This window comes from Falco rusticolus, chromosome 4 (assembly GCF_015220075.1).
Source record: "Falco rusticolus isolate bFalRus1 chromosome 4, bFalRus1.pri, whole genome shotgun sequence".
Taxonomy (NCBI): domain Eukaryota; kingdom Metazoa; phylum Chordata; class Aves; order Falconiformes; family Falconidae; genus Falco; species Falco rusticolus.
Window position 1 is genome coordinate 74,041,211 of NC_051190.1, and position 13,263 is coordinate 74,054,473.

Consider the following 13,263-nt stretch of genomic DNA (forward strand, 5'->3'; position numbering starts at 1 on the left):
TTCTTTCTGTGAATTTGAGAAGCTCGTGTAGGTAACATATTCTATTCAAAACCAGTTGTTAGTATACTAACACTTGCTTCCTTTTTGTGGTGGTTAGAGAAACTTGGAGCTATGTTCCTATACTCTGCAGCATGCCCTTACACACAGCATGGGATTCAAGATGTTAATGCATCCAAATCTTCAGTTACAAAAAAAGGTGAAAGCTTTAACCCTTGTTCTGAACTTGTGCTACTTCATTTTAAAGTCTGAATGAAAAAAAAAAAATCCTGTGGGCTTTTACATTATAAAAGTACTCTTAATAAAGTGCCTATTGTATAGTTTAATGATCTTCGTTGTTTCTCTTTTATAGGTGTGGCAAGCATGTTTCTGGAGAAGTGGACTATGTTATAATCTTCAAAATGCTGAAACAGAAGGTGCATGCACACTTACCATCACTGAAAGCCTGTGCAGACACTATTGGTTTGGTACCTCCGTGTAAAGGTGAGTTGTAACTTGTCTACTCAGACCCACTTTATTTCATTACCATGGGAGAGAGCAAAATTATTTTCAGTAAAGACTTTTAACATGGAAACTAGCTATACAATACAATGTTGAAGTAGTAAGATGCAGTGGGGTGGTAGTAACATCAAAAGAAATGCAGGTCTTGAAACCTGCTTTTAGAAATAAGGCATTAGAAGAACTAGTGTATTACGTTGGTTACACCCCCATAAGGTTAGGTGTAGTATCTTTGCAGTGGATGCCCAACCGCTGCATAAGGCTTTGCTCCACATTATGTGTTTTATCTAGAACAGAAATGTTTCTCTTCAGGTAAATTTATGGCATGGCTGAGGGGATAGAGTTTCCAAGGGTTGGGAATGCTTGTGTGCATGCGCACATGCGTATGTGGGTACATATAGATACTCATATGGGTGTATGGTGATAACGGACTCTGAAACCACGCACATCTAAGGAAGTTCTGCGATAATGTCAGAGTTGCCTGCACTCGGGTAAGCCCTATGCTCGGCAGCAGGATCTTCAAGCAATGATCTCTGTTGGCCAAGATCCGACTACAGAACACTGAACACGAAGCAACAGGTAGGTGACTGACAAGCTGGCCTCCCCCTTTGGAGTTGGGGGGGGACGACACTTGGTTACAACCGGAGGACCACTGAGCATGTTAACGTCGGTTCTGTCCTTCAGGGGCTGTCATTGTGCACTGAGGTGGTTGAATCCATGTTCCACCTCAAGCTTGCAACTTTGGTTACCCATTCATGCCATCATCATTCTGTGTTACCTGCCAGCCTGCATGGCTGCAAGGCATATGACTCCTTAGATGCACCTGTCGGGGGTGGGTGTGTGCCTTCACCCTGTGCTCAGAAGAGCCTTGGCTGTGAAGGACTCGGCTAATGTAACTGGTGAAGGTATCTATGAAGCTCTTGTGGTGGTCTCTTGAGTGCAAGAATGATGGGGGGAAAAATGGTGGCTGCTCTAACCGACGTTACAGTGGGGTATGTGGACAGAGGATAGAAATATGAATCGCCCTGTACTCCCCAGCTGGAGAATCTCTGTGAGCTATATGGCCCATGTGACCTCTGGGCCAGTGGCTGATGAGCACCAAGGGCTGATGAAGGCTGCCCATGCTGGGCTTTTTGATCACATTGATAGCTGATACCACAGTAGCATCAAGTCACAGGCTGTCTTGGTCTTACACTGAGTCTACCCAAAGGTGGAAGTCACTTCCTTGCCCAAGTTTCATTCTGTAGATGTTCTGTATCTGAGATTAAGACATGCAATTAGATTATTAAGAATTATGGGAAATTCCTGAAACAGTGAAGTGTAAAATAAAACTACAGTCAAATGTGAACGAGCATTCATATCATTCTTGTGTGACTAGTTTGGATGTTACTTGCATGACAGCAGGAGATGGAGTCCCCTTTATCCCTCTTGTTTTTTCTATTTTGTTTATCCCTCTTGTTTTTTCTATTTTGTGTCATCTCATGAAAATACATTTCTGAAAAAGAAGCTATTTTTTTCAATTGCTTGCTGCCACTCACATTTAGCTGTAACCTCTGTATGCCTCTAATCCCCTCTCTCAAAGACAACAGAGGGGAAATTTTAGCAGCCAATCAATCTAGAACAACTTTACAGCTTATTTACAGAGAATATACGTAAGTGGACTAGAAAACAAATGCCAAAATTGATTTCTTAGAATAACTAGTCTTCTGGACCATGTAAGGAGATTGTTTATGCTATTAAATGCAAGTGTAAGTAAAGGTAAATGCCATTAGTAATTCCAGCCAGTAATAATGTCACCTGACACCTGTAGCAGAGTGAGGGTAGGTGTGAAATGAGTTCGTTAACCAGATTAACATCTCTGAAGGATGTGAGATTAATATTTGGTGGGTTTACCATGTGTTCTGTAAATGTTACTGTTTGGTTTCTGATATTCAACAGTGTATCCACTTTAGAGAATGCAGCTATCCAAAATAAATGCTGAGCATCCCAGATATAGCACCATAAAAAGATTTGGGATGCAAAGCAGGTGTTTGGGTTGAGTCCAATTTCATGGGGATAAAGCAGCTGCAGATTTGGGTGGCTGTCAGATTTGATCAAATTTTTTTTTATTGTTTTTATTTTGAGCTGAGGGGGGATCTTACTTAAAGATCTAGTGTCTCGAATATTCTTTGATATGTGGAAATTTTGACTTTAGAACCCAGGCTTTCTCTGTGACCTTCAGAACAGCTGTGCAATGTGGTACTCCAGTAGAATAGAGGTTGAGAGCCACACCATGGAAGTAATTTGCCAAGTGATGGTAGTTGCTTGTGTGGTTCAAGCCACCAGCTAGAGTAGGAATTTGGAGGTGGGTCTCACATTATTTCAGGAACAGGCACACCATCCCCAGATGTCACTTGGGGTTCATCTTTCAAGTACAAGGTGTGCAAGCAGGGTACTTGAGCCTCAGAAGCTTCATGGCCCTTGGAAAACGACACTTTTCTGGCCACAGAGATGCATGAATCTCATCCTGTAACCTGCATTCAGATTGGTTTAGCTCAGTAGCTGTTTAGCTTGTTTCTGAGGATAATTTTAGCAAATAACTTGCCTGACATATTTTAGGGGTTACTACAGAAGATCTAACCTGGAGGCTCCTAAGTGAATGCAAGTTTTCTATGTTGTAAAACATGCATCAGATCTCTGAACGTTTTCTACTTTGCTGGTGCCCTGATTTCCAAACCACTTGCCATGAAGCCAAATGATTCTTTATTGAACAGAGATATAATAATATTTATCAAATGAAGATAAATAAAAACCTTAGCTTTCTTTACATCACCTGATTTTCTAAGAAACTCATGGTACTAAACTCTACTTGTAGTTACCCAGCCCAATCTCCTAATTCCCAGAGTGGTGAGCAGCAGTAACAAGATGTGCGAAAAGGATCCTGTGCAATGACTAGATGTGGGATGAAACCAGCACCAAAAAACTTGTATTTGTACACTCAGAATGAAAGAACTAGACAAAGTCTGAACCACTTTTATCCAAAACGGGCTGTTCATCGCTGCTTGTCCAGTTGTTTTTTCAGTCCATAAGAGCTTCCTGTCCCTCTAGATGCTGAGAATTTTGAAGGTAATTCCAAAGTACAGCCCAAGTAAAGACTTCAATGGACTAAATACTTGTTGAATGAAAGCGTATTTCTACTTATCAGCTTTGGATTTACTAGTTTTAATTCAGTTGACTTTTGTCTTACTTGCGCACTGTGCTGCCAGAACAGAAAGCACCAGCTTACCTTCCCTGTACTATCTATATGACATTTTACTGTGTTTCTATCCATTCATCACCATCTTGAATGATCCTAATCTTTCCGGGTTTTGTCACTGTCTTTCTCTGAGCCTTGCAATGTCCTCATAGGCAGTGGCCAGTGCAGTGCTCCAGATCAGACTGTACCTCCAATTTAATGTCGAAACGGATTCTGTGTGATAAGCTCTCTATTCAGATGACAATTGCATGTGCTTCCTGTTGCGAGGTGGTATTCATGCTCTGACCTGAGTAACCAGCAAGGTCAAATGTTTTTATGTACGTTAGTCAAAAAGGTCAGTGCTGTATCAGTCATGCAGTCAGAATGCACTGTTGACTGTAATTGGATGTGTAACTGGTACTGATACAAGCAAATCTAATTACCACGTATTCAGAATGTAAGTGTGGTTTTCACATGGAAACATTTAGGGTGGTACACTTACGGTAACAGGTGGCCAGATGAATAGAGACAATTACAAAATATTCATAGATCTGCCTCTTATCAGGAAAGTCTTACTATGCTTTTTATAAACTTTTATGACTGAATGTTGACCACTGAGAATGTGTTTGTTAAAAAGTGCCCTAGTTTGCAGTTACAATCTGGTATATTTGAGAAACCAAAAGTTGCAGTATGTTGGGAGGAGAGTTACATTTTCCACAGCATTATGTTGCTGTAACATTCTTTTAACTGGAGTCAGCGTTATTTTTCTGTCATGTCTATGCATACACAGGGCTCCACTGTGTATCCCTCAAAGCAGAAAATGTAGATTTCATTGGAATTATAAAAATACAAAGCAATTTATGTAGGTTTTTTAGCATTTAAAAATGTGTTACTCTTTCAGCATGTTAAAGTGGGCTAATTTCTTCAGAACTTTAGGCAGTTTAAAACTGTGAATCATGATAGCAGTCACTACTACTTACCATAGTGGTTACACCAAAGCTTCAGTTTTACAACCAGGAGATAAATTCCAATAAATTAGAAGTACAATGTCAACAGAGCTGTTTAGTCTGTGTATCTGCCTTATCTTCTGTGGAAAGGAGAGAAGTAACACTTGGATGTTAAAATTAAGTGTTCAATTATGACTTGTAAGTAATTATGCTTCAAAAATAATATTTGGAATACCTATGGTAAATCAAAATCTGAATATCTACTTATCGCATGTTTTTTTCCACTTTCTCTTGATCCTTTGAAATAATTGGCATATGCTTTTCAGGCTTCATTTTTCTGCCATTGTAGTTCAGGTACAGAATGTGCTTGTTATGTTTGGCAAGTCGTGAAGATGGGTTGCAACATAGGGTAGAGCTGTTCTTGCTCATTCAAAAGAGAATTGGCCTAAATTTTCAGTGTAATAAAATTCCAGAGACCGTTAACTGGCAAGAGAATGAACATGGGAAAGTTGGCCTTCGTTTGCAAACAACAATTTCTTTGGGCATCCCAATATAAGAAGGATATCAAATTATTAGAGTGTGTCCAGAGGAGCGTGATCAAGATGGTGAAAGGTCTTGAGGACAGGACTTACAAGGAGCAGCTGAGGTCACTTGGCTTGTTCATCTTGGAGAAGAGAAGGCTGAGGGGTGACCCTGTTGCAGTCTGCAGCTCCCTCAAGGTGTCTAGCAGAGGGGGAGGTGCTGATGACCTCTCTCTGGTGACCAGCGATAGGACATGAGGAAATGGGATGAAGCTGCATCAGGTGAAGTTCAGATGGGACATTAGGAAAAGGTTCTCCACTAAAAGGGTGGTCAGTCACTGGAACAGGCTCCTCAGGGAAGTGGTCTTGGCACCGAGCCTGTCAGAGTTCAAGGAGCAGCTGAGCCAGCGCTCTTAGTCATACGGTTGTTTTAGGTAGTCCTGCGAGGAGCAGGGAGTTGGACTCAGTTTCCTTATGGGTCCCTTCCAACTTGAGATATTCTATGATTTCCTGGAAGAAGAAGAAAACCTGCCCCCTGATGTGAAAAAGCTTATTGCTCAGAGGTAGACCATCTGCCACAGTCCTGAGCAATGTCAAGGAGCTTCCAGTGAAGTAAGAGCAGGAAGTGAGTATCTATGTTCTGTGCCTGATTTCCAAAATGAACCTGGAAAAGGGTTCATTTCATAATCAATAAATTAAAACATTATTTCTCTGAAGGATTAATCCCATCAAATCATGCATTTTTAACCACTGTGTACAATGAAAGGGGACTTCAGGCATGCTGATCAGGATTTCCTTCATTGTGATTCAGATCCTCCAATGTGATATAGAAAATTCCTGCAATTTATTTAAGCCTTCTCTTTTGAATTAATCTTCAATATTTATCATAGAAGTGCTTTCCTAGCCAAATGGGAGAAGGATATAAACAGGAGAGGTTTGCAAGGGGAGGGACATGAAAACTTTTTTCAGCTCTGTTTTGGCCAATTGCTTCTAGCGCACATACTTTTAAAAATGCCTTTATCTTTGCATTAGTTCGCTGTATTTCTAAAAAACGTTTTAAAAATTATTCTTAAAATTAGTGAAGGGTTTGATCAAAATAGAGTTGGCATACTAAAAAAGTCCCAGATCTATGAAGCTACTCTCATCGTACCTCACCACATCCCCTGAGCCTGGAGATGTGCATTTGTAGTTGTTGGCTTAAGGCAGCCGTGCCTTGGCTAGTGCATCTTCCATGTGTGATATCTACACCGAACCTAGATGATGGTAATGGCACGAAAAAGAAGAAATATATGAGGTACTGATCCAAGAAAAGAGTGTTTAACTGTACTGTGTATCTACTGCGTAACTGGTGTAATATATACCCAATGTCATGAATTCTCACAGGAATGCTGACAGAAGCAGCTGTGGAAGAGTGTGCCAGTGGGGACAGTTTGGTCTTACTGGGAATAACTGTAGAGGCTGGCTGCACCCTGAAACGTAAGGATTTACAAATTTTGAGAAAAAGGTTGAAACATCATATTGTAGTACTGATTTTTTAAATTATTATTTTTTTAATAAATAGCACTTTCTTGTTTTCTTTACCTATCCCACCCGTGGTTGTTCTGATACCCTGCAGCAGAGTTTTGTAAGCTAATAATCTGCTGTTTCAGCAACTGCTTGAGGATTTAATGGATACTTGGAGGTAATATTCCATCTTGCCTGTAGTGTATGACTGCAGTGTAAGCAGGGCAGCACAAAACTTATTAGCCACTTTCTCCTTGAAGTTGATACAGGCTTGCAGATGCAATACTGTGCTCCTACATTGTCTGTCTTACTCCCATTCTCTGCTTGTTGAACCATCATTTTGTCTGGTTTTATGTCGTGGAAACAAACTGTGAGAAACTGAGTTTCCTTCACCTGTCCTCTAACTGCTTCCCTTACTAAGATACTCTATGTAAGCAAGGTAAGACCTACAGAGAGATCAGGCCCGGAGCCCTGACCCTTCCCAGCAGTGGCTCCCTGGGAGCGTGGTCCCTGTGTGGGGGGAGCCCACTGAAGGCAGCCTGGCAGCCTGAAATGCGCGTAAGAGCAGAAATGGAGGTGCCAGGTGTCCGGGCTGTTGCCAGTGCAAGCAATGCCATTAATATTGATCTTCATAATGGTTTTAAGATTACGGCATCAAAAGGTTGCTGGTTGGCTTTTTTTCCCCCCTTCATTTACTCTTCCAAACTATAACGAGCAGCAGTTGCAGTGCCCTGTCCTGTGATGCCACCTCCTTCTTTATCGCTTACCACTGGGGCAAACCTTGCAGCGGGGGGTCTGACCCCGCAGCCTCTTGCCAGGGTCGGGAGGGAGCTGGGAGCTGCATCTGCCCCCGTTCTGCCCTGACACTCCTGCTGCCCTCCCGCCTCGCCCTCACCGTGCGCCATGGCATCCTCGGCTTCGGAAAACGCCGGGGAGCGGGGGGGCCTTAGACAACTGCCGCTCTTGTCCCGTTTTCAACACGAAACGTAGTTGGGAAAGGTGGGACGTGCGGGGTGCTGGCAGGCGGCACTGCTGCCCGCGGCCTCCCGGTAGGTGGGAGTGTGGAACCGGGCTGCGGCTGCGGCCAGCCCTGGGCCGCGGGAGAGCCCCGGGTGTGGGGCGGCATGGCGGGGACCCCCGGCACTTCTGCCGCTCGCTCCGGCCTCTGGCTCGGTCCGGGAGAGCGCGTTGTAGCGTGACGCGAATGACGCCGCGTCGCGATCCTTCCCGGCTCTGTCCCCAAGCGCCGCTCCAGTGGAGAAAGCGAGGAGGGGGTGGAAATTTAAGGAAAAAAAGGTCATAGAGAAGGAAAGGGAGGTTTCTCTGGAGAGGAACGAGCCGCGGAGGCGAGCGGGGCCGGCGGCGGGGCGGGGCGGGGGCGGGAGCGGAGACGCCCCGGGGCCCCGCCCGGCGGCACGGGCTGGCGGCGAGCGCGCGCCGTGCGGGGTTCCCCGGGCGGTGCGGCAGCGGGGCCGCCCCACGGGGTGGGGGCGTGGGGGGCAGCTGCGGGCGCTCTGCGGCGTTCCCCTGGCTGCGGGGCTTCCCCTCCGGTCCCGCGCCGGTCCCTCACGCCCTGGCAAACGACTACATTTCCCAGCACTTCCTTCTTCCGAGCGGGCTCTGCGGGGAGCATCGCCGGCTCTCGCCATCTCCTTCCCTCGCAGGGGGCTCGGCGCGGCGGCGGCGGCGGGGCGGAGCTCAGCTCGCAGTCCCGGCCCCGCGGCAGCCGCGGCCCCGCAGCGCTCCCCCCACCCGTGCAGGCGCGGAGCCGGCGGCGCACGGCGCGGCGAGCAGCGCCATGCGGGCTGCCGCCTGCCTCCTCTCCCTGGCGCTCTGCGCCCTGCCCGCTCCCCCAGGTGAGTCGCGGCCGCGGGGCAGCGCCGCCGCGCTCGGGGCGGGCAGGGGAGCGGGGATGCTTGCGGCGGAGCCCCGTGGAAGCGGCGGGGCCGGGGGCGCAGCGGGTGACGGGTGCCTCTCCCCTGCCCAGGAGGCGCCGGGCCGGCGGCAGCGACAGCGACGGCGGGGCGGCGGGGCGAGAGCCGCTTCGCGGAGCGAGAGAGCATCAGGCCCCTGCGGCTGGTCTCCGGCGGCGGCGCGCGGCGGCCGGCGCTGAGCACGCGGGTGCGGAGCGGCGCGGCGCGGACGCAGGTAGGCGCCGGGCGGGGGGAGCCGCGGCAGCCCCGGCACCTGTCGCCGCGGCCTGGCGGCCCCGCGGGGCGGCGAGGGGCCCCCCGGGCGGCAGCCGAGGCGGTAGTGCGGCGGCTCGCCCGCACCCCTCCCGCGGGTGGGCCCTCGCCGCGGTGGTTCGGGAGCGGTGCCCGGCGCGGGGCCGGTTTTCCCGGGGGAGCGCTGGGCATGCCCGTCCTGCGGCAGCAGCGCCGGGGCGGGCTGCGGCGGCCCCCGGGCCCGCCGGTCCCCTGCCCGGGCCCGCCGGTCCCCTGCCCGGCCGCCGGCCGGTGCTGCGGGCGGAGCGCGCTGCTCGCGGCTGCGGGGGCTGGGGGAGCCGCGGGGTGAAAGTTGCGGTGCCTTTGCGGCAGCTGGGGTTGGGTCGCTGCGGCTTCATTCCGGTTTCTGGCTTGAAGAGAGAGAGAGAGAGAGAGAGAGAGAGAGAGAGTGAGTGTGTGTGTGGGGGGGGGGGGGGGGGGGGGCCGGGGGGCGTTTTTAAAAATAGAGGCTGGAAATGGGAAGGGAATTGCTGGAAATAGAACGCGAGCTTGGCATCGCGGTGTGGCTGGGGTACCGCTGCCCAGGCGGGGTATGTTTCAGGTTTCCCTCACGTGAGGACCAATCCCTACAGCTTTTAACAAAGAGCCACCCCAGTTCCCTTTAAAACGCAGCGATTTCCATCTCAGTCACTGAGCAGCGTATCCGAGGTGGGCCATGGGTGTTAGACCTAGGACAAAACCACATCGAGTCTGTGCTGTTGTAGATGAAGAACGTAAAAAAATTGCGCCTTTGGGGAAACAGCTGACATCCAAGATGAGTTGCAGGCTTCCCTTTCCTCCTCTTCCAACTGACTGCTGTCCATTTAAGAAACAAAATAGCTGACAATATTGTCTCGGATTTCTTTTTATAATCCATAAAGTTTAAGCACTGATAGCTTGTATTCTTTTTGTGTCACTAAATAATAAAGGCTCTCGATAGTATATGTATTTGCCTCTGAATGTAACTTCACATAAAGATTTCTCAGATGTGAGGGCCATATTTACAGTGCAATAAAATAGGATTCTGCAAGTTCCAGATTGGATGCTTTGTTTAAAAAAAAAAAAAAAATCCTCTCAGCATTTTGAAGGCCCTTGAACACCCAGAAGTTCAAGTGCTTTGTGACATGTCCATTTAAAAAGTAGTAATGATTGCATTTGGATCTAATATTAAGATTCGAATACCGGTCTTACAGAACAGGTCATTAGTTAATGGGTTTTGCTTCTCTGAATGTCTCAACTTTTGTTCACCAAATCCTATGCTCATGAAGAATTTTCAAGTTATCCTCATTTAGTTGTTAGTATTAATGTTACTCCAACCAGAAAAAAAAGTGACACTACTGAGTTAAAAAATGGTTAAATGTTTACTTCACAACAGTCTTCAGGCTAAACTGAGCTTAAATTTGTAAAGCTGTGCATGCAACTACAACGTTTCCTCCTGATAACAAGGTTCCTTCTGCTGCTTAAAATATCGACAGTCTCTCTCCCATGGTATCTGATGGCTGTTACCCACAGAAGGATGCCGTCACTGGTAGTGATTTGGAGGAAGAAAATTACGAAGCAAAAGCTGGCCAAACCGTGTGGAGCTGTGCTGATTTTTTGTGTTCCTTGCATAGGGCAGAGTTACATCCTAATTGCAGGATACTGCATCCGTTTCCCAGAGATCTGAGTCAGCTCGGCAGTAGTGGACCAGCAGCACAGCTGCCTTTGCTTAACTGAAGTTTTGTAGAAGCTGCCTTTAGGAAGGTATTTTTGCAGTAACAGTGTGAAGTGTGCTGAGTAATCTAGTATACTGACTGCTCAAGTCTAACATCCCATAAAAAAACCAACACCCTTACCTCTGCCAGAATGCTTGTAAAAGTTATGGACTGAGTTAACTTTTATGGTTGATTTTGGGTGGCTGGTAAAAGTCACACGAAGTATAAAGATGCAGGGTGCTGGATTCTGCTCACACATGAAGAGGCACCCATGCCTGCCCTGAAGAGTTAACAGTCAAAGATCTGTGGCATCTAAAAGCACAGCAGATGTGCCCTCTCCATCAATAACATTTTCACGTGTCTTTGTTTTATGATTGAATATGCTCTGACTGCCTCCATGCCCTATTCTATCCATTGCTAGTAGTCTTTGGACAGCTGTGTTTCAGAGTTAGAAAAAACTGGTCTTGAACAGAGATTTCAAACCAAAGCTAATGGCCTTGTGGATTAGTTTAGGGAGGATGCTTCTTGGAGGAGGTTAAGGCATTCAAGAAGTATCTCTGATGGCTGAAGGACAAGCAGCTGTGTCTAGAAACGCAAAGATACCTGAATGGGATGGTGCAGTCAGAGGACTAGACAGTGAGGCTGTAGCTGTTGAATTAATGTAAAACAATGTAATTGTGTTTTGAATTGGATAAAGATAAAAGGAGAGAGAGAGATAAGCTGGAGAGAAGGAAGTCGCATTAAATCGGATTGGATTCCTTTAATTCCTTGATGAAAGCTTTAGTTGCAGAAAAGGGCAGAAGTTGTACAAGAGGGATGCAAGCCTGAGTTTGGAATTACACAAAGGGAAACTAAGATGGTCATTCAGGGTACAGCTGAAGGAAAGCGTTGCCTTTGCAGATCAGGAGTTTCAGAACAGGCTTAACGATGCAGGAGAGTATTATGAGAAAAGGAGGCGAAAGAAGGGAACCGAAGGCAGAACTGACTGGGAGGTAGGGTTTTTTCAGCATTTTTTGAGGTTCTTCTCTAGCAGCCTCCTTTGTTTTGGGGATTTTGGGGCCATTGCCATAACTATTAATGACTTCTCTCTTTGATCTATTAAATAGTAAAGGAAATAGTCTATGTACTCATGCTAGAAACCCAGAATATAATTGCTTGAGAAACAAAATCAGCATGTTCCCAGTTGTAGCAGTCCAAGATTGCTGGACTCTGGAGCAAAGCACGAGGCAAATGTTGTAGGCTATTATATGTTCATGTAATTAATGTTTTAATGTACAGTATGTAGTGGACATTGGAGAATTCACGTGACTTTGGGTTTCTGCTTTTAATTCCATTGCAGAATAGAGTCACTACCAGTATCCGTGACGTTCCTGTATCTCAGTTTCTCTGTTCCCCAGAGGGGGCCTATTAGCAGCTGCACAGCACTTAATCTAAAGAGTAATCAAGATATATCTGAGAATATGCTAATATTAATATTATCATTAATGCAACCCAGGATCTTAGCAATGGACACTTAATTTGCTGTTGCATAAATAAGCCTGTTAGATGATGAATGTCCTCTATGGCAAGGACATTTAGTGAAGGCTAAGCTAAGATTTTTGTGTTCAAAAGAAAGAAAGCTCCTACTGTGGACATCTGTAAGGAACCTCTTACCTCCACACCTTGAGACGTATTTTAATTTGGTATTTTAAGAAGAACATGGGAAATGACAAGTCTCTTAGTGATTTCCTTTAGTGAATACTGTGCAGGCATGTTCTTCATTAAAATGTGTGAATGTGTAAGCATTCGTCTGCACTGCCTGCATTTGTTCTTCCGCCTGTGAAGGAGACCAAAACAAAGCACAAAGTATGCCTTTACAAACTTGAGTTTGTACTCTATGTCAGCACCTGGTTTGGAGGACCTTTTTCTCTAACCATATTCAGTGGATCAAATGTTGTGGTTGCGAAGATGAGATTCATTTTTCGGCTGGACATTGGAGTACCAGACCTCTACATGCCTTCACCCAACAGATGCCTGCCTTTAACTTTTACATGTAACTTAATAGTGATCTTGCTCTCCTCAGCTGGACACTGCCAGTCAACACCAGCGGAGAAGGGTCCCAATTCTCCTTTGAGGCCAACATTTTGTGGTCATGCTAGTAAGTCTGCACACACAGTCTGAGGGACAATATTGTTCCTCTTGTGGCTTTCATTGCATTACTTGTTTTTGATCTGTTTAGGTGTTGCTATGGAAATTTGGGAGATTTGCTATGATTTTCAGTGGGAACAAGGTCCTGACTCAATGATCTACAGTGGACATGGATTCACTCATCTCTGCTGGCTATGAAAAACATTAATAGTATAGCGACTTCTGTTTCTCGGCCTGTTTTTCACTTGCTTGTCGCCAGTTACCACGAAGGTATGCTGGATTCCTTCCGAGTGAGTAGAAGGGCTGAGCTGGTTGTAGGGAGCTGGTGTGAAGGGGCTCCAGGACTGAACTGTCGGGAGACAGAAGTATGTGTTGTTTGTAGTCCGGAGTGACTCAGTAGTTTTCAGCAAAGTATTTATTTGTCTTCCACAGTCTGTATTTCCAAATTGTTTGCGACCAAATTCCATATTTTGATTTGGGAGCATGGCTTACAGATTTCTTAAGTAACTGCTTATTGCTAATAATCAGTTGCAGAGAAGCTCTGCTCTGTCATGCCGA

The 13,263-nt window shown here is 46.3% G+C and overlaps 1 protein-coding gene across 9 annotated transcripts in view; it reads left to right on the forward strand.

Moving 5' to 3' along the window:
* Positions 1–8,129: 8,129 nt before the first annotated feature.
* ADAM22 (ADAM metallopeptidase domain 22) overlaps positions 8,130–13,263 on the forward strand; it is a 135,081-nt gene continuing 129,947 nt past the window's right edge. For all 9 annotated transcript variants that reach the window (XM_037385247.1, XM_037385249.1, XM_037385251.1 and 6 more), the window contains exons 1-2: positions 8,130–8,536; positions 8,668–8,828. In XM_037385247.1, coding sequence (XP_037241144.1) covers positions 8,479–8,536; positions 8,668–8,828 — 219 coding nt within the window. In that variant the 5' untranslated portion in view covers positions 8,130–8,478. The remainder of the gene's footprint in view (positions 8,537–8,667; positions 8,829–13,263) is intronic.